Source organism: Hibiscus syriacus, unplaced genomic scaffold, assembly GCF_006381635.1.
Source record: "Hibiscus syriacus cultivar Baekdansim isolate YM2019G1 unplaced genomic scaffold, ASM638163v2 tig00111954_pilon, whole genome shotgun sequence".
Lineage (NCBI taxonomy): Eukaryota > Viridiplantae > Streptophyta > Magnoliopsida > Malvales > Malvaceae > Hibiscus > Hibiscus syriacus.
This window is the reverse complement of record NW_024063221.1, coordinates 1653696-1679551: the sequence shown is the minus strand read 5'-3', so window position 1 is coordinate 1679551 and position 25856 is coordinate 1653696. Positions and strand designations below refer to the sequence as shown.

The following is a 25856-nucleotide window of genomic DNA, read 5'->3' as shown; positions in this document are numbered from 1 at the left end:
TTTCATCTTTGTCAAGCTTTGTAGAAGGACTCATAGGAGTGGCTTGGGGTTTCACATTCTCCAATCCAAACTTTTTGAGCATATCTTGAACGTACTTTCCTTGATTGATGAAGATGTCATCTTTTCTTTGCTTGATTTAGAGCCCCAAGAAAAATCAAAGCTCCCCCATCATGCTCATCTCAAATTCACCTTGCATTAGATTAGAAAATTCTTGGAAAAGAGAATCATTAGTAGAACCAAATATTATATCATCAACATAAATTTGTACTACTAATAAATCTTTACCTTTTCGTTTTAAAAACAATGTAGTGTCAACCTTCCCTTTTGAAAAACCTTTTTCAATTAAAAAAATTGACAATCTTTCATACCAAGCTCTAGGAGCTTGTTTTAAACCATATAAAGCTTTTTTCAATTTAAAAACATGATTGGGAAATTTAGAATCTTCAAAACCAGGAGGTTGTTCTACATACACTTCTTCTTTTATAAAACCGTTTAAAAATGCACTTTTAACATCCATTTGGTATAATTTAAATTCATTGAAACATGCAAATGCCAATAACATTCTAATTGCTTCCATCCTAGCTACGGGAGCATATGTTTCATCAAAATCTATTCCTTTTTCTTAAGTATACCCTTGAGCAACAATTCTAGCCTTGTTCCTCACTATGTTACCACTTTCATCTAGCTTATTCCTAAACACTCATTTAGTACCTATAGTAGACTTATTACTTGGCCTTTCAAATAATGTTCATAATTTACTTCTCTCAAATTGATTTAACTCTTCTTGCATAACCATAATCCAATTTTCATCGGTTAATGCTTCTTTAACATTCTTAGGCTCTATGCATGAGATAAATGCAACATAATTACAAATATTCCTAAGATAAGATCGAGTAGTTACCCCTTTGGATGGATCACCTAAACTCTCACCATCTTGACATAGTTGTACTCTCTTGGGTATGTGACTTCCCTTTCTTCAATGGTTAGATTCTTGAAAGCATCTTAAGTTTCCTCGTCTTTCACTTCTTCCTTTCATGATGATTCTCCCACGTCATTTGTAATCAATATACCTATGCATTCATCAACACAAGAATCCTTCCTCGGAAGGGGATTATCATCAAAAACAACATGGATAGACTCTTCTACCACTAAAGTTCTTTTATTAAATACACGATAAACTTTAGAATTTAAGGAATAACCCAAAAAATTTATTTCATCACTTTTAGCATCGAATTTGCAAAGATTGTCTTTACCGTTGTTTAAAACAAAACATTTGCATCCAAAAGGATGAAAATAACTAATGTTAGGCTTTTTATTTTTGAAAATTGCATATGGAGTTTTCTTTAAAATAGGCCTAATCATTACTTGGTTAATTACATAACAAGCGGTATTTGTGGCTTCCGCCCAAAAATATTTTGGCAAATTGTTTTCGCAAAGCATGGTTCTAGCCATTTCCTCTAAAGTTCTATTTTTCCTCTCAACAACTTCATTTTGTTGAGGGGTTTAGGTGCTAAAAAATTATGGGTAATCCCATTTGAATTACAAAAATCAATAAATCCAAGATTTTCAAATTCAGTACCATGATCACTCCTAACACTTGAAATGGAGTAACCTTTTTCATTTTGAATTACTTTTGAAAAAGTGATAAAATTCTCTAAAGCTTCATCTTTGGTACTTAAGAATAGAACTCAAGTAAACCTAGAATATTCATCAACCAATACAAAATCATATTGTTTTCCACCCAAGCTAGTTGTTCTAATTGGCCCAAAAAGATCTATGTGGATCAATTGTAATGCTCTACTAGTTGATACATAATTAATAGATTTAAAGGAAGCTTTCTTATGTTTTACTTTTGCACATGAATCACAGATTTTATCTTTATCAAATTTTAGCTTTGGCAAACCTCTTACTAAATTGCCTTGACTAAGTCTTTGCAAAACATTCATGCTTGTATGTCCTAGTCTCTTATGCCATAACCAACTATCATGCTCATCTTTGGCAACTAGACATAAATTTTTCATGTTGATTGAATCTAAATGCACCATGTATATATTTCCTATTCTATGACCAATAAGCATAATCCTATTAGATGCAATGTCAACAACTTTACAACCGTTTGATTCAAACAATACATTGTATCCTTTATCACACAATTGACTAATACTTAATAGATTATGCTTTAACCCTTTTACATATAATAAATTTTCTATTTGTATGGAAGAGGTATTACCTATAGTACCTATACCTTCAATATAACCTTTTGAGTTATCACCAAAGGTTACTACTCCTCAATTTTTGTCGTTAAGCTCTGTAAACCGACTCTTGTCTCTGGTCATATGTCTTGAGCATCCACTATCAAGGTACCATGAATTTGAGCTTGTATTTCGTGCCTTGTAGCAATGCTCCTTTACCTATAAACATAGATTAAATTTTGGTTTTTGGTACCCAAATCCTTTTGGGTCCATATTTATTAGTCCCTAAAAGCCTAATCCCCTTGGGTATCCATTTGCTTAAGATATCCTTATCTTTAGTAGCATTGATTCCTTTAGGAACCCATATACTCTTAATGATTTTACCATTCGAGGTTCTTTGGTGACCTCTATGATTGTAAGTTTTAAAGTTCTTTCTAACATAGTTGGATTTTGAATTTTCTCCCTTTTAAAATGTTTTGATCCAACTCTTTCGAAAGAAGCTTTAAGATCATCAATTTTCTTTTGATGATCATCATTACTCTTGAAAGTAAGTTTTACAAATCAGAATTTTGTTTTTCAAAATCTTCTATTTTGACTTGCAAATCTTTAATCTTACTTTTGAGTTCACTTTTGGTATTGATATGAGATCTTTTTCATTTTTCAATTTTGAAGTATCTTTCTTGTATTTTGAAAATAACTTCCCATAATCTGAGGCCAACTCATAATATTCCTCTAATAACTTATCAAATAAATAATCTTCTAATGTGGATGAGTTAGAGGTTACCTGAGACTCCTCCTCAATGGCCATTAAGCATAAGTTTTCTACTTATTGTTCCTCTTCATAGGATGATTCATCATCGCTCCAAGTAGCCATATGTGTTTTATGCTTCTTCTTTGAAAGACTCTTCTTTTTCAATTATGGGCAATCGTATGTAATATGCCCAGGCTTTTTGCACTCATAGCATATGATTGGGTCCTTCTCCTTGGACTCATTTATGAAGACTTCATTTCATTGGAATTTTCTTCCTCTATTTGGCTTCATTAATTTTCTGAGTCTTCTGGCAAGCAATGCCATTTCTTCATCCTCTTCATCATCAGAATCACTCTTCTATTGTGTGGATTTGAGAGCAACACCAACGTTTTTCTTTTTCTCCATCTCCTTCTTTGTATCGTCCTTCTTCTCGTGATCTACCTCATCTTGAATCATCATTTCGTGAGTGAGGAGAGAACCAATGAGCTCATCAAGAGTTAAAGACTTTAGGTCTTTAGCTTTGATAATTACAGTCTTCTTTGATTTCCAATCTTTTGGAAGAGAATAAATTATCTTCCTCACAAGTTTCTCATTAGGGATTATTTCTCTGAATTCCTTGAGGCCATTGACAATTACGAAATATATCCGTCATAGCTTTGATATCTTCATCTGGTTTCATCCTGAAATTTTCATAGCTATGATTAAGAAGACTAATTTTGGTCTCTTTTACCTCGTCAGTTCCTTCATGTGTGACTTAAAGCTTGTCCCATAACTCCTTAGTGGTTGAACAATATGATATTTTCCCGTATTCATCTTGTCTAAGTGCATAAAATAGAATATGGATTGCTTTTGAATTGAACTAGAATTGTCTCGTCTCTTCTTCACTCCAAAAATCCATGTCTTTGGATGGTGCAGAGTAACTTTTCATCATGATGTTCCATGCTCCCATATCACTAGCTTGAATGAAGAACTGCATCCTATTCTTTCAATAGGCGTAGTTAGCTCCATTGAAGAAGGAGGCTTGTTGACGGGCTGAGAATCAAGAACGAAGTCGAAGTTTGATGTAGAGGCCATGAATGACTTAGAAAATGATTGAACTCTTCCCGGATCTTCACAAGAGGTGGTAAAACATTCAAATAAGTCTAGCTCTGATACCAATTGTTGAGTCAATCAATCAGATGAAATAGCCAAGGGGGTGAATTGGCAATTAAAAATTTTGGTGGAAGCTTGACAGAAAATAAAAATATTTGCACAGTGATTTAGAGTGATTCGACTTTCTCAACCAAAGTCTACGTCCACTACCTTAGCTATCCACACTATGGATTTTCCACAAATTCACTAATTTGTCTTTCTTTTGAGGACAAAGAGTAACCTTACAACTCCCTCAATAATTATACCCCAAATTCTTGAGACACTCTCAAAGAGAAAAATTACAAATTTACAAACTTATAAAAAAACCTCACAAGGAATGTGTTTGCACAATTCAAGAACAAATAAGAACACTTGAGAAAATGAATACAAATGAGTACAAGAAGTGTTCTTTTGAAAGCAAAAAGAATTTTGAAGAATGTTGACTTGATTTAGCTCACACTTGATGATTTTGGCTTTCTCTCTTGTTTCTTATCTTCATAAATGGCTTGGGATCTTGTTTATATACTCCCTCAATCAATTCCAACTGTATCAATTCTTGTGGGAGTGAATAGAGCCATTGGGGGGCAATTTTCCCGTATTAAATATTGCTCAAAAGCTATTGGTATCAGTACTCCACTAATGGGTATCGATACTACCTGTTATAAATTCAAATATTTCAATCGTTGTAATTCAATGGTATCGATATTGTCCAAGGAGTATCGATACTACTATGTAAAGTAGTATCGATACCGGTCATGGTATCAGTACCATATTTGCATTATGTTATTTCTTGGAGTCAAAACTAAAGGGGTAGTATCGGTACCATTGACTATGGTATCGATACTACTATATGTAATGGTATTGATACCGTGTAGGGTATCGGCACCCATTTTGCATTCGATGTTTGGGGGTACTGATACTGTTAAGGCAGTATCGGTACTACCCTATTGAAATCTCAATTTTGACTCGATTATGGTTCGAAATACTTTGTAAAAATTATTTCAAAAATATTTTAAGAGTGAAATTCAATTTTTCATTTAAGTAAGGACTAAAATATGACATTTTAAAACTTGGAGTAATATTTGTAATATTTGAATAATTAAATCGAATATAATATTTGAAATCGAATATAAAATCTTAAAATTAATTAACACATTTATTTGTTATATCGAAATATCAAAATGTTTTCAACATACACCATGATGCTTACTTGTGTTATGTTATCGTACTTGGCATCTTTATGATGTCGAGTATTATCATTATGTGTTGCATGATTATGCATTGAAAGATGATATTGAGGTTAGAGACCTCGTATGTGTTTACTCATGGCAAGACCCTTGACAAAGACTAAAGAAAGCGTGAGACTTACACTAAGAGGTAGAACTGTTGAACCTTAAGTAGCCAGCACTTGATTAGGATCAATGCTAATACCTACTGCTTATTACAATGTCTTTTATCATGCTAATGTTTATGAGATTCATATGTTTCTCTAGATTAGCTATTATACTATTGGGCTTTGTAAGCTAAGCATTCGGATATTTCCGTTCTCGGGTTATTATATTAAGTCGTTCAAAGAACACTGTCGGATTAGGATTTCCAGCATTCCTCACAGAGTATTGGTTTTTTACTTGTAGTAGGCATGTGTAGTCATAGGACCCTTACTTATGTATTACGATTTGTAAACCTTGAGTTGTATTAATAGTTTTAAATTGTGACATAGAGCTCCGATTTATAAAATTTCATTATTGTTTGAACTATAGGTTTTTAAATGATAACTATGAGTATTGATTTCAAAAAACAATGTTTAGCCTCTTAGGTGGTTCCGTATAGTATTATAATCCTCTAAATTTTAGGTCGGATCAGATTAGGGTGTTACATACATTTTAAATATTGGTGAAGATATGAACTAAATTGAACATAAGGTAAACTTTAAGAAAATTAATGATTAGTGGTATAATTTCACCATTTTTCTTTTGCTCGCAAATATAATGATAAAAATAGTGTTGGTGTTTAAATTGACAAGTTCATGAAGAAGGAACACCTTTAAAAATAAATAACAAACACAATATTGAAAATTTAAACGAACACATATCGAACATAAACACCTAAAAATAAACAAATGAATACTGGTACAACTTTATTCGTTCAAACTCAAATCATTTACAGAAAATATGTAACTTAAAGCTAAGTGATTTTTAAAGTAAGAGAGAATTATAAATGCAAACAATTCATTAAACATTCCATTAACGAAAAAATATCTTTCTCCTTGGAAGATCAACTAGAATTTGAAAAAGGAGTTCAACATTTTATAATCCCAAAATTTGGTTTACATCTTATGAATCATAAGAAACAAAACAATAAAAGACTAAAATTTCCCAAAATCATGGGCACCAGATTTAATATACGGGAAAGACGTATGATTTTATATTATAAGTGAATTTATAAAAATTTAAAGGAAAAAAATAAATTAGTAGTAACAAATACACATACAAAATCTAAAATAAAAAAATTAAATTTTTCGAAAAATAAATGTTCCCATTTGTCCCATCATCATATCATCCATGACCATAGACAACTCGTGTACTTACCTTTAAGCCACCCGAAGCTCCTCTTCAAAAATCCTCTGGCCTTACCTTCTACACCATACATCTTTAGCAACCCTTTTCCCCTCTTGAATTCAGGGTCTCCAAAGCTCTATGGCTTTGAAGAAAATGAAGATACCAGAATGGTTGTCATCTTTGTTGAAAACATTTTGATGTTTTGATATAAAAAATTAAGTGTTATTGAATTTTAAGATTTATAATCATTTTTAAAGTATATTCGATTAAGTCATTCAAATATCAAAATATTACTCCAAGTTTTTCAAAGGTCACTTTCAATCCTTACTAAAGTGTAAAATTGTGTTTTAAACTTATAAAATATTTTTGAAACAATTTTACAAAGTATTTCGAACCAAAATCGAGCCAAAAAATCAATTTTATAAAGGGATGCACCTATGCACTCTTGGATGTATCGATGCATACCCTAATTCGAATGCATTTTGTGTATCGATGCACAACCATGCATCGATGCACTCATGATTTTATTGAAACATCGAATGTATTTTATGTATCGATGCATAGACCATGCATCGATACACTCCTGGCTCTTTTGAAACATCGAATGTAATTAGTTTACCGATGCACCCCAAGTGTACCGATGCACTAGGTCAACTAACTGTCGAAATATTTGAATTTTACACATAGTGTACCGATACACCCTTGAGAGTGTACCAATGCACCTACACTCCCAACCAGATTTTTAAATGATAATTATACAATAACGACTCTATTGACTTCACCAATGATCTCCAACGTTCAAAAGTGATCCAAGGTGTATTTAAACAAGCTTAGGAGCCATTGATCAACAACAATTGTGAGAGAAACAAAGAGAAAGCCTTAAACATCAAGTTTGAGCAATTCACACCAATTTTCATTCAATATTCATTTTTACTTTCAAGAACACTTCTTGTACTCAATTGTATTTACTCTTGAGTGTTCTTTCTTTGTTCTATAATTGTGCAAACATCTTACCTTGTGAGGTTTTTCTGTAAGTTTGCGAAATTTGTATTCTTCTATTTGAGAGAGAGTGTTCTCAAGTATTTGGGGTATAATTCTTGAGGGAGTTGTAAGGTTGCTCTTTGTCCTCAAAAGAAAGAACAAATTAGTAAATTTGTTGGAAAATCCTTAGCGTGGATAGCTAAGGTAGTGGACGTAGACTTTGGTTGAGAAAGTCGAACCACTCTAAATCATTGTGCAAATATTTTCTATTTTCTGCAAAAGCTTCCACCAAAATTTTAATTGCCAATTCACCCCCTCTTGGCTATTTCGTCGATCGATTAACTCAACAATTAGTATCAGAGCTACACTCATTTGAAGGTTTAACCACCTCTTGAGTCGATTCGGGAAGAGTTATATCGATATTCAAGTCATCAATGGCCTCTACTTCAAACTTTGACTTCGGTCTTGATTCAATGTCCGTCAACAAGCCTCCTTTCTTCAATGGAGCTAATTACTTTTATTTGAAGAATGGAATAAGGTACTTTATTCAAGCAAGTAACATGGGAAAATGGAATATCATAGAAGACGGATACATCATACCTTCCACTCATTCAAGATTGTGGAGTGAAGTAGAGACAAGAATATTTCAGCTCAACTCAAACGCTATCCATATTATTTTTGTGCTCTTGGACCAGATGAATACGGAACCGCCAAGGAGATATGGGGTAAACTACAAGTCATTCATGAAGGCACAAACAAGGTAAAAGAATCTAAAATTAGTCTTATAACTCATAGCTATGAAAATTTCATGATGAAACTGGATGAAGATGTCAAAGCTATGACGAATAGATTTTCCAAGATTGTCAATGGTCTCAAATCATATGGAGAGATCATTCCAAACAAGAAGCTTGTGAGGAAATTAGTTTACTCTCTTCCAAAATCTTGGCAATCAAATAAGACGGCGATCATCGAGGCTAAAAACTTAAAATCCTTGACCCTCGATTAGCTTATTGGTTATCTCCTCACTCATGAAATGATGCTTCAAGATGAGGTAGACCTCGAGAAAAGGGATGAGCCAAATAAGGAGACGGAGAAGAAGAAAAACGTTGGAGTTGCTCTCAAATCCAAAAAAGATGAGAGTGATTATGATGAAGATGACAATAACGAGGAAATGGCATTATTTGCCAAAAGATTCAGAAAATTAATGAAGCTCAATAGAGGAAGAAAATTCAAACGAAATGAATGCTTCAAGAATGAACCAAAGCAGAAAGACCCGATCATTTTCTACGAATGCAAAAAGTCAAGGCATGTCAAATACGATTGCCCACAATTAAAGAAAAATGGTCAATCCAAGAAGAAGCATAAGGCACACGCGACTACATGGAGCGATGATGAAGCTTCCAATGAAGAGGAACAAGAAGTAGTAAACTTGTGCTTGATGGCTTTCGGGGAGGATTCTCAGGTAATCTCTAGCTCATTTAATTTCAAAGATTATTCTTTTGATGAGTTGTTAGAGGAATACACTGGGTTGGCTTCAGATTATGAGAAATTATTTTTAAAATACAAAAATGATATTTCAAAATTGAAAAATGAAAATAATCTCATATCCAAAACCAACATTGATCTTGAAAGTAAGGTCAAAGAATTGCAAATCAAATTAGATGAATTTGAAAAGAAAAATACTGATTTGCATAACCTACTTTCAAGAGTGAATGATGATCATCAAAAGAAAATTGATGATCTTAAAGCTTCTTTTGATAAAGTTGGAATAAAACGTTTTGAAAATGGAGAAATTTCAAAATCCAAATTTTTTAGAAAAAGTTTTAAAAACTACAATCATAGAGGTCCTTGAAGAACCTCTAATGGAAAAATCGTTAGAAGTATATGGGTTCCTAAAGAACTCATTACTACTAAAGATAAGGATATCCTACACAAGTGGATACCCATGGGGACTAAAATTTTAAAAACTAATGAATATGGACCCAAAAGAAATTAGGTACCAAAAATCAAGAATTAATCTATGTTTGTAGGGAAAGGACCATTGCTACAAGGCACGAGAAAGAAGTTCAAACTCATGGTACCTTGATAGTGGATGCTCAAGACATATGACCGGAGACAAGAGCCGGTTCATCTAGCTTAACGAAAAAAATGGAGGAGAGGTGACTTTTGGTGATAATTCAAAAGGTCACATTGAAGGTATAGGTACTATAGGTAATACCTCTTCCATACAAATTAAAGATGTTTTATATGTGAATGGGTTAAAGCATAATCTATTGAGTATTAGTCAATTTTGCGATAAAGGATATAATGTCTTATTCGAAACAAAATGGTTGTAAAGTCATTGACATTGCATCTAATCAGATTATGCTTGTTGGTTATAGAATAAGACATTATAGTTGGTTATGGAATAAGAGACTAGGACATACAAGCATGAGTGTTTTACAAAGACTAATTCAAGGAGATTTAGTAAGAGGGTTGTCAAAGCTAAAATTTGATAAAGATAAAATCTGTGATGCTTGTGTTAAAGGAAAACATCAAAGAGCTTCCTTTAAGTCCATTAATGATGTATCAACTAGTAGAATATTACAATTGATCCATATAGATCTTTTTGGGCCAATTAGGACTATTAGCTTGGGTGGAAAACAGTATTGTTTTGTATTGATAGATGACTATTCTAGATATACTTGGGTTTTATTTTTAAGTAATAAAGATGAAGCATTAGAAAAATTCATCATATTTTCAAAAGTAATCCAAAATGAAAAAGGTTACTCCATAACTAGTGTTAGGAGTGATCATGGTACTGAATTTGAAAATCTTGGATTTAATGATTTTTGTAATTCTAATGGTATTAGCCATAATTTTCAGCACCAAGAATCCCTCAACAAAATGGAGTTGTTGAGAGGAAAAATTGAACTTTAGAAGAAATGGCTAGAATCATGCTTTGTGAAAAAATTTGCCAAAATATTTTTGGGTGGAAGCCACAAATACCGCTTGTTATGTTATAAATCGAGTAATGATTAGGCCAATTTTAAAGAAAACTCCATATGAACTTTTCAAAAATAAAAAGCCTAACATTAGTTATTTTCATCCTTTTGGATGTAAATGTTTTGTTTTAAACAAAGGTAAAGAAAATTTGGCATATTTGATACTAAAAGTGATGAAGGAATTTTTATGGGTTATTCCTTAAATTCTAAAACTTATCGAGTATTTAATAAAAGAACTTTAGTGGTAGAATAGTCTATACATATTGTTTTCGATGATAATCCCCTTCCGAGGAAGGATTCTTGTGTTGATGATGACGTAGGTATTGTAAAAGCAAACGACGTTAAACATGACGTTGGAGAACCATCATCAAAAGAAGAAACGAAAGATGGGGAAACTCATAATGTTCTCGAGAATCCAACCATTGAAGAAAGGGAAGTCTCTTACCCAAGAGAATACAACTATATCAAGGATGGTGAGATAATAGGTGCTCTATCCAAAGGGGTAAAAACTCGATATTCTCTTAGAAATATATGTAATTATGTTGAATTTATCTCATGCTAAAGCCTAAGAATATTAAAGAAGCATTAGATGATGAAAATTGGATTATGGCTATACAAGAAGAGTTAAATCAATTTGAGAGAAGTAAAGTATGGATATTAGTTGAAAGGCCTAGTAATAAATCTACTGTCGGTACTAGATGGGTATTTAGGAATAAGCTTGATGAAAGTGGTAATATAGTGAGAAACAAGGCTAGACTTGTTGCTCAAGGCTATACTCAAGAAGAGGGCATAGACTATGATGAAACATAAGCTCCCGTAGCTAGGATGGAAGCAATAAGAATGTTATTAGCATTTGCATGTTTCAATGAATTTAAATTATATCAAATGGATATTAAAAGTGCATTTTTAAATGGTTTTATAAAAGAAGAACTGTATGTGGAACAACCTCCTGGTTTTGAAGATTCAAAATTTCCAGATCATGTTTTTAAATTGACAAAAGCGCTATATGGTTTAAAACAAGCTCCTAGAGCTTGGTATGAAAGATTGTCAAATTTTTTAATTGAAAAAGGTTTTTCATAAGGGAAGGTTGACTCTACATTATTTTTAAAGCGAAAAGGTAAATATATATTAGTAGTTCAAATTTATGTTGATGATATAATATTTGGTTATACTAATGATGATATTTTCCAAGAATTTTCTAAGCTAATGCAGAGTGAATTTGAGATGAGCATGATGGGGGAGCTCTCATTTTTCTTGGGACTCCAAATCAAGCAAAGAAAAGATGGCATCTTCATCGATCAAGAAAAATACGTCAAGGATATGCTCAAGAAATTTGGATTGGAAAATGGGAAACCTCATGCCACTCCAATGAACTCATCTACAAAGCTTGACAAAGATGAAGGAGGTAAATGCGTGGATATTAAATTATATAGGTCAATGATTGCCTTTTTGCTCTATCTTACCGCAAGTAGACCGGACATTATGTTTAGTCTTTGCTTATGTGCTAGATTTCAATCATGCCCTAAGGAATCACATTTACTAGTCGTTAAGAGAATCTTTAGATACCTTAAGGACACTCCTAGTTTAGGACTTTGGTATCCTAGAGACTCTAGCTTTAGCTTGCATGCCTTCTCTGATGCGGATTATGAAGGATGCAAAATAGATAGGAAAAGCACCTCCGGTACTTGCCAATTCCTAGGAAATATGTTGATTTCATGGTTTTCAAAGAAACAAAATTGTGTTGCATTATCTACCACTGAAGCAGAATACATTTTAGCCAGTAGTTGTTGTCCATAAGTTTTATGGATGAAAAACAACTTTTAGATTATGGAATTGAAGTTAGTACCATACCTATCAAGTGTGACAATACTAGTGCTATTTGTCTCACTAAAAATCACATCCAACACTCTAGAACTAAGCACATTGAAATTAGACATCATTTCATTAGAGATCATGTCACTAAAGGAGATGTATTTCTAGAATATGTTGATACTTTGCATCAATTAGCAGATATTTTTACAAAACCTTTAGATAAAGAGAGATTTTGGACACTTAGAAATAATTAGGTTTAACTAACATACCTTGACTTAGTGTTTAAAATAATTTTTAGCACTTTTGATTATTTTTGAAAAATGCTTGTAAAAATAATATTTTTGATTGCATTCTTTGCTAATAGTTAGGGGAGTTTATGATTCTTTAGTGAAAATTAATTATGTTCAAATAAACATAGTTAATTTTCATCCTATGAGTTGCCAATACCACTAGAGATAATTAATTTAGCATTTTGAGTGTTTAAAAAAACGGATTTTAACATTTTTGTGCTAAGTGCATGGATCCACTATGAAAGTGTACCGATGCATTACCTGAATATGCATCGATACACTATGAAGATGCATCGATGCATTCCATGAATGTGCATCGATACACTATGCAGTGTACCGATGCACCCGTTTGGGTTTTAGGCTTTAAATCTTTAAAAATCCTATTTGAGCCAAAACCTAAAACTATAAACACTCTAGCCGTTTGTCCCCTCTCTCAAACCCAATCTCCACATTGCTTCAAAATCAACGATTTAATTCGAAAATCACTAGTTTTTCAACTCCAAATCTTGCTACAATCATCAAATACGTGCAAACATCTTCTAATCTCACTCAAATCCAAAAATATTCAAGGTATTTTTTATTAGTTCTAGGTTGAAATTTATGACGGACATTGATTATATGATGTTTCTAAACTAGATTCTACAACAAATTTTATCAAAAATACACAATCTTTCAAAATCTTTCAAAAATTTCAAAATAATTTTTTTTGTTTTGATTTAATTGTTGTTTTGATTTAATTATGTTGTTTTCATGAAAACTATATGTATCATAATTTTTCATACATTGTTTTCAAAATTATTTTCAAACATTGCTCATTAGGATTCAGTTTAGAGAACCTTGAATATTACGGACTCTTATTGAGTTTTAGGATTGATTATATTGCATACATGTGTTTCAAATTTGCAGGTTACCTTACCCATTCCGATCTTTAACCATATCTAATCCTAAATGTCCTAGGTCGTCATCTAGTCGTTCAAACCAAAACGACCTCCTGTTCCACCTTCACCTCAAAATCCAAATCCAAACGACTCAAATATGACCATTCTAAACTCCTATTTTAATGTGCCTGGTCGTAGACAAGATCTCTACCATAGGTACCATAATCTTTTGAGTCATATAAAATCCAGGAAAAGCGGATTTCCTCTATGCAAGCAATGGATTATATAAATTTTCAATATCTTTCTACCCTTACATCCTGGAAATTTGATAAACTCTTTCATCTTAAACCGATTGGCTATCACCAATTAGTCCGCATTTTCTATTTTAATGCGGTGTGTGTCCAAAACGAGCGTCAAACTAAAACCATAGGAATTCGATCCTATCTTCTAGGTCAATTCATTTATATTGACTCCGACACTATTGCTAACACCTTTGGACTAGACAATGAAGGTTTAGATAACGAAAAGAGATGGTGGCTACACCTTATAATGCCAAAGCTAGGATGGCAAAAAACCCGAACCAGATGGGGAAAATCGAAAACCGAATTAAACGAGGATGGGAAAAACTGTTTATGCTAAACGGGGACGGCGAAAATTGTTTATGCTAAATGGGGACGGGGACGGGTTTGGTAATCACCGCCTTGATAAATATTAAAAATAATTATTTTATATATATATATATATATAATATTAATAAATTTAATTTAATTTAAATATATATATATAATATTTATATATTTAATTTAAATATATATATACCTGGCCTGATACCCGTTTAAATAATCGTTTATGCTAAACGGGGATAACCGTTTCCCCGTAGTTTCCCCTGATTACCAGATGGGGATCCCCGTTTAAATCCCCACGGTTTTTTAAGTAGGGAAGGGTATGGGTTTTTTTAAACGGGGACGGGGACAGGGGACCAATACCCGGCCCGTTGCCATCCCTAGCCAAAGCTAGTGCTAGTACCTTAAGAACTTATCACAAGCAATTCCTTCACTTGATCATCTTTTGGTGGTTTAGACCATCCAGAGATAGGAACTCCTCTCTTAGAGTCTTAGACTTATGGTGGATACATTGTATCCAACATAACAAGAAAATAAATTTGCCACGGATCATTTTCGGTGAATTAGTAAATACCGTAAACATTGCCCCATCCAAAAATGTAGAAACTTTAGTTTACGGTTGTCTCCTTAGTAATTTTTTTTATCAAACTCGGGCCTAAGGTTTCTCTTGATATTCTCATCCCTATCCAGAACCAAATAAATCTCACATCCTTAAAGAAATCGGGTTGGTCCGTGGATAAGGACCAATGGGTTCGATCTGTTGAGAAAACACCGGGAGCTAGCTCTTCACGAGCTCTTCCGACACCGGCATATGATGATGATCTAGAGCTTCAAGATCTTATGCGAGATATTGACGAACACGTACCCGACGACGAGCCGACACAGCAAGAAAGTCAGATGCCTCCATACTTCCGATCGTTTATGGAGAATCTTGACATGAGGTTCGCATCCATCGAGTCCCATCTAACTGCTAACAACGAAGCGATGAATCATCGTTTCGATGCTATGGATGAGCGAGTCGACGTGCTTACAAGTGATGTGGCCAATATATGGGCACATTTATCACCTCATGCTCCACCAATGGACGATTAACCTACTCTTGCTTTAGTTTTCTTGGATTGAACTTAGGACCTATTGTTATAACATTTTGGATGTTTTTGGATTGATATATTTTGGATGTTTGAATGTTTGAATTTGATATGGATGTTTGGAAATGTTTGAACTTAAATGCTTATATATATATATATATATATATATATATATATATCTTTGGTTTGGTTGAATTTTTAATTTGAATTTAATGTTTTATTAGTTTTTGCATCATTCACATATTAGTTGATATATGACCAATCACCATTGCATATTATTTATGAATATTGATTTATGAAACTAATGGCTAATCTTTCTTTTGATTGTGATCTTAGCAGCTTAAGCTTTATATAAATATCAATTGGCTAAATTTTCAAAAACTTGTTTAAAAACGTTTTAGAGTCTTTTTGATTTAACAAAAAGGGAGAGAATAGAGTAAGGGGGAGTAATTTTTCAAAATTGATTTCAAAAATAATTTTTCAAAGAAAATCTTAAAATTACTAAAATGTTTTGTTATATCAAAAAGGGGAGATTGTTGAAAACATTTTGATGTTTCGATATAACAAATTAAGTGTTATTGAATTTTAAGATTTTATAATCATTTTTAAAGTATATTCGATTAAGTCATTCAAATATCAAAATATTACTCTAAGTTTTTCAAAGATCAATTTCAATCCTTACTAAAGTGTAAAATTGTGTTTTAAACTTATAAAATATTTTTGAAACAATTTTACAAAGTATTTCGAACCAAAATCGAGCCAAAAATCAATTTTATAAAGGGATGTACCGATGCACTCTTGGATGTAGGGGTGTGCATTATCGGATATCGGATATTATCCGATCCGAAATTTCGGATATCCGAAAATTTCGGATACTTAAAGTAATGATCCGTATCCGATCCGAAAAATTCGGATATCCGAATTCGGATATCCTAAATTTCGGATCGGATATCCAAATATCTGGATCCGAATCCGAATTCTTTTTTTGCAAAAAATTCAAAAAAAACTCAACATAATAAAAGCATTAATTAACATAAAATTAAAAGTTTAAGTACTAAAACTGATAATTTAGATACTAAACGCGTAAATTATCCCATTGTTATTCACAATCTTCCGACAGAACTGGTGAGATACTTTACAACACAGCAGATTTGCAAATGATATCACACTAATAATTTAATCATAACAATTTCTCAATTGAGAACTGAAAATAATGGCATTTCTTTGTTCCATCATGCTAAAGGATATGGAAGCCATAAACTTTAGATATTCACAAGGCTGAAAACTCAATTTCCTGGTTGCAAGGCCTATATGCAACAAATGTGTTATCGTCTGAGAAGGAACCTGGATTAAAGCAAGCAATTCCAGTATATTTGAATGCCTTCTGCTCAGTTCTATCGCCTAGCCCATTTAACAATGAGGACTCGGTGCATATTAAAATAATAATATTTGTGAACCATGAAATTAAAAGGAGTTGGAACATTCTGTGTAAACCATGAAATTAAATAGCTCCACTTCAAACGTATTTGTGAACCATGTAAAATACAAGCTAGAATCCAAAAATCTATACATGTTGCATATTAAAATAATAATATTTGATTAATGCCATAAAAATCAACATAAATTAAAATACATATAACGGGTCTTTCTAAAAAATATAGTAAAAGCAGAAAAATAATAGGACCGATCTTCACAAGATGTTCATATTAAAAATATCACACAAGAGTATCAAATCTCAACAACACAATCAAATCAACACAAGATGTTCAAAATAAAATACCACACAAGAGTATCAAGTCTTAATAACATAAAAAAAAAGAGATAGTAGGATCACTAAGTACTTCAAAGTTTCAAAGTACAAATTTTACAAATCATCCAAAGTATCAATTGTCTCGTCAATTATGATCTCCGGTTGCTCTAAAGTTAGATCCTTCATGGCTACATCACACGAAATAAAATAAAAAAGATTAAAATATAAATTTATGTTTAAACTTTAAATATTGAATAAACAAAAAAAAAGAAGCAATCAAACATAAAAATAAACTTACCTTCCTCCAACTCTTCCAATGCAACTAAACTTTCTTCTATTATAATAGGTGACCGAGAGGTGCTTAACCAATCTTGAGTGCAAACAAGTGCTTCAACCATTTTTGGAGTCAATGAAGTGCGAAAAGAATCAAGGACACGACCCCCGTACTAAAAGCCGACTCAGAAGCTACAGTCGAGATAGGTATGGCAAGTACATCTTTAGCCATCCTATGAAGAATCGGGTATCTTTTTGGTTGATCTTTCCACCATTGTAGGATATCAAAATTTAAAACATGAGACTCACAAGCATCTTCTAAATACTTCTCCAACTCATTTTTATTGGCACTAGTTAACAAACAACCCGTATCCCTTTGAAATTTTGAAGCCATAAGTTGTTGAAGATCAATCTTACCCCCACGTTGAGTCCCACCTTGAGTGAAATTAGATAAAGAAGTAGAAGTGGAGGAAGACATATCACTTGTCTTTGAAGGAGGCATTGAAGAAGCATACGAGTCAAATAAAGATTGCAAAACCATCTTAATTTTGAGGAACAAAAGAGTGGCTTGCGTTTCATCATAAGAATCATGCACAATCCAATTAACATAATTCAATTTGTGCCTAGGGTCAAGGATCACACCCACAAACATCATAATATTGATATTATCAATGTTCCCATAATACTTATCATACTTAGACATCATTTGGGCTGCCATTTTCTTAATACCCTCATCATCATCACTTATGTTGGAAATCATTAATCTAGTCCCGTAAATCTCGTGTGCATAATGGTTACAAGTAACATAACGAGAACCAGATAACCTCAATGTTGCATCATAAAAAATGCTCAAGAAAGGTAAAAAACTACTCACCCTCTTCCAATCATCTTCAATGGGACCACCACCAACCTTTCTAAGCTCCTTGAAACAAGAGGAGTCTTTCATGTATAAACTAGCAAATGCCTTTTTAAACTTGATAGCAGATTCGAGCATTAGGAAAGTTGAATTCCATCTAGTTTCAACATCTAAAGTAATAAGACTTTTGCTATCCTCTTTCTCCTCTTCTATGCAAGTTTTAAATTTTTGAAGTCTAGCGGGAGAAGATCTAACATATCTCACAAGAGTTCGAACTTTCATAATGGAAAAATCAAGTTCTTTCAAACCCTCTTTCACAATCAAATTCAAAATATGGGACGCACATCTCATATGTAAATATCGACCCTCCAATAAACTAAACTCCCAAATGGTAAGTCTTCTTCTCAAGTATTCAATTGCTAAATCATTTGAGCTAGCATTGTCTATAGTTATAGTCATAATATTTTTCAAACCCCATTCAATCAAGCATTTTTCAATAGCTCTGCCAATAAGTTGTCCGGAATGACCAGCAATTGGACAAAAATTAATTATCCTCTTATGTAAATTCCATTCATCATCAATAAAATGGGCTGTCAAACACATGTAGTTAAATTTTGACCTGATGTCCAAGTGTCTGTGGTTAGACAAACCCTAGAATATAAGTTCTTAAAAGTATTTTTCAACTCATTTCTTTGTTCAATAAAAAGAGCATAACAATCTCTAGTAGCAGTTGTACGAGAAGGAAGCTTAAAGAGAGGATTTAAAGCCTTGCAGAATTCAATGAAACCTTCACGTTCGACAAAAGCAAAAGGCAATTCATCCACAATAAGCATTTTAGCAAGCTTCTTTCTACACAAATCATGATCAAATTTCCAGCATTTTGGAACGCTAACTATTTCAGTACTTCCATCTTCATTTACCAACGTTTCGCTTTCAAAATCAATCAATTTTTGTTTCTTATCCAAATTTGGAGGATATTTTTTGCACCTACTAATGTGATTTGCTAAAGGTGTAGTGCCATTTTTGGTTTTACAACCAATAAGTTTCTGACAATACTTACAGGAAGCAAAAGTGGGATCCTCCTCGTCAACTGAAAAATGACTCTACCACTTGGACTTTCTCTTCCTATTTCCGGTATTTTTATCGAGAGAAGCTTTTTTTGCTGCTGAATTTTGTCTTCCCTCCTCATCAGATTCCATCATCGAGTCAACAAATACGGAATTAAAATCTCCATTCTCATCAAAAGATGACATATTCTGTAAACAAGCAATAAAATATATTACAAAAATGTAATATAAAATATTTCTAACACAATTAGTTAAACTGAAACCAAATTAAGATTTGTTGCAAGTTGTAACCTCCACCGACAGTATATTAGCACATGTTGCTACTAATCGAAAGTCAAAACACTTCGCTAAACCTGAATAAAATCCTGCTCGTAATTACTAAAAAAGTGAAGCACGTTTCATGTTAAATCAAACGATGCGCAGAAACATATTAGGAAAAGCTCGATTCCATTCAAACAACAATAGAAAGAAGAAGAAAAGTGAAGAAAGAAGGTGACCCACAGTTTTTTCACAACAGTGTGAGCAAATAGAAATACATGATGGGATACCTTTGATAGCTAATAACAAGTCGCCTTTAACTATTTAGGGAACAAAAATAACATTTGAAAGCCTATAAAATTAACCAATAATTCAATGGTTCCAAGCGATCAAAAAACTGAAATTGAAAAATAAGCTAAATTCAAAGGGTAAATTCGAAGGGTACTAGATAAATTGCTTCATTAATTGACCGTATTTGAGGAATCTGAGAGAGGAGACTCGCAGCTCTTTTGAGAAATAATCATTTTGGAAACAAGCATTTTAAGGAAATAGTTTGGATCGGGAAACGAACCTTTATGAATTGGTAGCAGCAGCAACAAAAATAAGAAATAAACAGGGGTAGGGCGGTATGGGACGACGAGAAACACATAAATGAAATTAGGGTTTGAATTCCTTTAAAACAATAAGCGAAATTCTGGACGATAAGTAAAAGGAAATGGTAGAACAAGACCAAACAGCTCTGGGCTAATAATATAGCCTAATTTTTTTCGGATTTTCGGATAATCCGAAATTTGATTTTGACCAATCCGTATCCGATCCGAAAATCCGAAAAAAAATTCGGATACCCGATCCAAACTATCCGAAAATTAAAAAACGGATCGGATATCCGAATTTTCGGATCGGATCAACGGATCAACGGATCGGATCGGTCGGATCGGGTTTTTTTGCACACCCCTACTTGGATGTATCGATGCACACCCTAATTCGAATGCATTTTGTGTACTGATGCACAGCCATGCATCGATGCACTCCTGATTTTATTGAAACATCGAATGTATTTTATGTACTGATGCACAGACCATGCATCGATACACTCCTTGCTCTTTTGAAACATCGAATGTAATTAGTGTATCGATGCACCCCAAGTGTACTGATGCACTAGGTCAACTAACGGTCGAAATATTTGAATTTTAGACATAGTGTACCGAAACACCCTTGAGAGTGTACCGATTCACCTACGCTCCCAACCAGATTTTTAAATGATAATTATACAATAACGACTCTATTGACTTCACCAATGATCTCCAACGTTCAGAAGTGATCCATGGTGTATTTAAACAAGCTTAGGAGCCATTGATCAACAACAATTGTGAGAAAAACAAAGAGAAAGCCTTAAACATCAAGTTTGAGCAATTCAAGCCAATTTTCATTCAATATTCATTTTTTCTTTCAAGAACACTACTTGTACTCAATTGTATTTATTCTTGAGTGTTCTTTATTTGTTCTAGAATTGTGCAAACATCTTACCTTGTGAGGGTTTTCTGTAAGTTTGTGAAATTTGTATTCTTCTCTTTGAGAGAGAGTGTTATCAAGAATTTGGGGTATAATTCTTGAGGGAGTTGTAATGTTACTTTTTATCCTCAAAAGAAAGAACAAATTAGTGAATTTGTTGGAAAATCCTTAGTGTGAAGACTTTGGTTGAGAAAGTTGAACCACTCTAAATCGTTGTGCAAATATTTTCTATTTTCTGCAAAAGATTCCACCAAAATTTTAATTACCAATTCACCCCCCTCTTGGCTATTTCGTCGATCGATTAACTCAACAATCTTCCTTTACTTGAACTTGAAATCCATGTTGCTCTTAGCCATGTGGGACTGTGAATATAAAGAAGTACCAAAACCAGATATAAAAATTACGGTTGTGATTACGTTTCTAGTTGCATTGCTTTTATTGTTATTATAACAATAGCAGATGTTAATGTAGTCTTTGCAATTATCGTAATTGTGAAATAACAGTTTTAGACAATTCATTTATCTTTATATAACAACGATTATTTCGATAACAGACCGTTATTTAAACCCTACAATAACACCTGAACTCATAATTAGAAACTGAAAGTTTTTTATGGTGGTTAATGATAGCAGGTATCCATATGCATCATCCCATTACCATTGGATCTCGATCTGTTGTGCTCTGCCCTTGGATTTTGGTTTAGGTTCCTTTTGAACTTTACATGTAAGGGAAGCAAAAGTTGTTGATGTTGATATAATAGTAGTTTGGGTAAATTACATACATATAATTGAACTATGTTTAAATGATTATTTTAATCATTAAACTTTTAAAATTATAAAATAATTAAACTATTACAAAATGATCATTACATTTTATCAAATAATTTTAAAATAATAAATAAATTTAATTAAATTGTTATTAAATGATCATTAGTTTAAGATAAAGTACATCAAAGGTCACTTAGCTATACACAAATGATTGTTTTGATCAATAAACTTTCAAAAATTATGAAATGGTCATTAAATTTTCAATAAATTAATCGATATGTTACAACATGGTCATTAAAATTTATCAAAATGTTTATAAAATATCATTAAGTTTATCAAACTTTTACAATATATTATAATATCAAACTGATCATTTTATAACAATTCGATAAATTTAATGATCATTTTATGATTTTTAAACGTTTAGTGACCAAAATGATCATTTTAAGTATAATTTATTGATCTTTATTCTTTAGTTATCCTTAGATTTATAAAATAAAAGTTACACTTATTATAATGTTGCAGTGATTTTTCTAACAGTTTGATAAATTCAATTATAATTTTAGAACTTTTAAAAATTTTAGTATCCAAAACAATCAGTTAAATGTAACTCAGTGATCTAATTTTTGCCCCATTTCCCTCTATGTGATGTAACTTTGGGTGACATGGGGAATGGATTCAAGATGGCATGTTTGGTGGGTGAATAGAATCGTGCTGCCAACACCAATTGTTTATGTTCTCAATGATACCATGCATTTTCATTGACCAGTCTTGCTTCGTTTAAAACGAAGTAATGATTTTGAATAAATTTTTTTGTAGGATTGAAGTTTTACGTGATACCTAATAATAATAAATAATCTATAATTAATTAAAAAGTAAAAGAAAATGAACATAGATGTTTATATAAAAAAAATTGACCGAAAAGTATGACCAATTCCATACTTTAACCTTTAATTTTCAATTTTACTTGATTGATTTTCGATTTAATCAATCAAACCCAATTGAATTGAATTCTAAAAATAATAGCATGATTGAGCCGCTATGGATTGTTATTGGGTGGGGAGCAACAAAGATGAAGCTACCGTCTTTTTCATATGCTTAAATATGGAGGCAGTGGCACTGGATATTTCTGACTACAACAATCTAATTTAAGATTAATAAACGACATGAAATGGGTATAACCGAAAATATTATAAAAATCATAATATTTTTTGTTGAATCGAAAATGTTATGAAGAAGTAACGTCTTCGGTTGTCAACCGAAAAATATTAAAAAGAAAGTTTTTAACCAAAAAATATTAAAAAGTTAATATTTTAGGTGCATCTAATAAAAATATTATGATTTTATAACATTTTCGATCAATATTTCCTCAGCCTTAAATTAAAATGTGTTTCCTTTGACTTTTCGGGGGTCACGGTCACCACATAAACTTACCTACTTTATCCTAATTCTAGGGCTTTGGGTCTTTTGCTAATTGCCGCTCTTCCCATTGCAACTTCGCATTATAAGCCAACTCATAGAAATTGGAGAACCAATGTGGTTTTAATAGAAACGGGACCCATCGGGATGAAATTTTTGGTCACTCTTTCAAAAATTAAATTTTTTTATTTGATGGATTATTTTTCAATTTTAAAATAAAATATTATGATTAAAATGACCATCCACTCAATTGGTAGAGCACAAGGTTCTTAATCTTGGGGTTGTGGGATCGAGTCTCATAGAGGACATTTCATAATTCGGAGGTTTGTTACAGAAACTGCTCTCAACCTACGTTGGGATCAACCTACTATCCTACCTCCCCCTTATCCCATTACATATGGGAATAAGGTCAACTAATTTTTTTTATAAAGATTAAGGTTCTCATTTTAATAAACGTTTGAAGTTAATTTTAAAATAATGTCAGTAATATCTCTAAATGTATATAAAGAGACATTATAATAATTTTTTTAACTGGATAATAAAATTATCATAACTCAATTATGTATGATCCGACTCTTGTTGTTCCAAATATGAATTTTGAAAATTTGGCCCTATAAAATTAAATGGAAGCAAAATTGGAGTTGGAATATTTTGACCATCGCTTATTATTTTACAACGTTAAAAAACCTAGCAAGATTTGATCTAATTAATGAATAAAAGCATTCAGATATCAAAATCTAAGACTCATGCAAATTTAGACACGGAAACCAAAGTCTATCAAAGTCAAATTGTGTTTAATGTCATCGAAAAAGGCTCACATTTAAGGAACTCAATTCATCAAGTAATATCAAGATCTGTCTTATGGGTAGCTTTTAAATTTTAATCGATGGAGCAAATGGAATTTATGATTAATTGAGACATAATCGATTGTACAACGCTCTCAAGAAAAAAAAACTAATCCACTCTAAATCTAAATTAAAAAAAAACTAATAATTAAAATAACATCAAATATCAAGCATGGATCAAGTCTATGCTATATCATTCTAGTTTGGAGTGAAAGAACAACCTTAACACAGTTGCATTACCTCTCCGGCTCTCTGCTAGCAGCAAAAAGCTAAACGATAATGCTAGGAATGGCAAAGGCAAAGGCAAAAACAAGCTAAAACCGCCATGGATACGATTGACGAAAATACTCTAAAAACGCCATTGAAATGAAATGGAAAGTGCCATGTTTTTTTTTTTTTTGGAACAGAATGTAATTAGACAGTACTAATAACAGATCTACGTTTAATTTACTTCACCTATTACCACCTCTATTCACCGTCTCCTTGTACCTAATGGAGTCCATCCTTTGCAACTTCAACTGTTGCTTGAACTTATTGATGAAATCATCTGCTTTCGCATCCACTTCGTCCTCCTCCTCCGTAGCTTTACCCTTTCCTTCTCTCACGGTGGCCGGCCGTCGTGTTTCCACGATGTCTGCTTCCTCGAAATGCGAGAACGGAGACTTGAGACTCGCTGATTTCCTCATCTTCTTCGATAGCTTCGTCGGTACTACGCCGGACGCTGGTTCGACGTCAGATTTGGTCCTCGCCACTTCACTTTTGTTAACCTTCACCTCACAGAAACTGGGTATTTCTTCAAGTTTTTGTGTTTCTTCAATGGCTTCCTCCGGCTGCGACGGCGGCTGACTTGGGGTGGTTTGTTGTTGAAAAGAGAAATGGAAACCGCTGCTCACATCTTCAACCACTTCCGGCTCTTTCATTTCTTCGTCAGGAGTGTAATGCGAGCTGATTTCATGGGTTTTCTGCTCCGGAGAGAAGAATCCGTAGAGATTGATCGACTTAAGCCTTTGCAAAACGGAAGGAGAACCATCGACGTAAGGCACCGACATCCGCTGCGGCGGAGAAGACGGCTTCCGCCATTCCGGGATGGTTTGTTCTTGAAAAGAGAAATGGAAATCGGCACCGATATCTGGGATTTTTGAATTGCAACTCACGGGCTCCTCGGATCTATGAGAATACAAGTTGATGGATTTGAGCCTTTGGAAAACAGATGGGGATCTAACTAGTCTTGGGTCGTTTCTCTCATCTCCTTCGCCGACACCAGCGGCGGCGGAGGGTTTGTTGGAAGCTAAGGAGGAAGTGAAGAAGATGGTACCGATAGTGAGGTTAACGAAGACGAAGAAAACAGTGGGAGTAAACCAGCTGAAAATGGAAGACAAGAGGGAGGAAGAAGGTACAGTTGACGACATTGATTCTTCCAACATTTCTTGCTAAGATTTTCTTTTTAAAAATTTAAAAGAATAAAAAGGGAAATTATAAGAGACCGGTTCCTAAACCTCACAAGGTGTGACTGTGAGGGTTAGGTTGCGGACAATACATCTCTTTTAACGGAGATTAAAGTAATTTATTTTTGGAAAAAATTACACAAATAATCCCCCGACTATAAGATACTACTTTGTTGAGTACTGCATTACTAAAAGTTTTCAAATAGCCCCTTGATTATAGGGTTCTTTGTTGAGTCCTCTGACTATTAAAAGTTATAAAATAGTCACCCGACTATTTATATGTTCTAAACTCGTCCTCTTCCGTTGATAATTTGATGACAGTTTGAGTTGAGCATTAACCTACTAATTGAGATATGGTAAAATATGATGTCAAAAT

General features: G+C 33.0%; 1 protein-coding gene across 1 annotated transcript; it reads right to left on the bottom strand.

Annotated features, from left to right (window-relative positions):
• Positions 1–11267: 11267 nt before the first annotated feature.
• LOC120173479 (pathogen-associated molecular patterns-induced protein A70-like) lies at positions 11268–25478 on the bottom strand. The gene is made up of 3 exons (XM_039180635.1): positions 24476–25478; positions 12413–12414; positions 11268–11282 (listed from the first exon to the last, which is right to left on the bottom strand). Exon 1 carries the CDS (start codon positions 25457–25459, stop codon positions 24488–24490), a length of 972 nt encoding a protein of 323 aa, XP_039036566.1. The 5' UTR covers positions 25460–25478; the 3' UTR covers positions 11268–11282; positions 12413–12414; positions 24476–24487.
• Between the last annotated feature and the right edge of the window lie 378 nt (positions 25479–25856).

Coding starts and splice junctions, on each gene's coding strand:
- LOC120173479 (XM_039180635.1), bottom strand. CDS start 25,459: ATGTTGGAAGAATCAATGTCGTCAACTGTACCTTCTTCCTCCCTCTTG.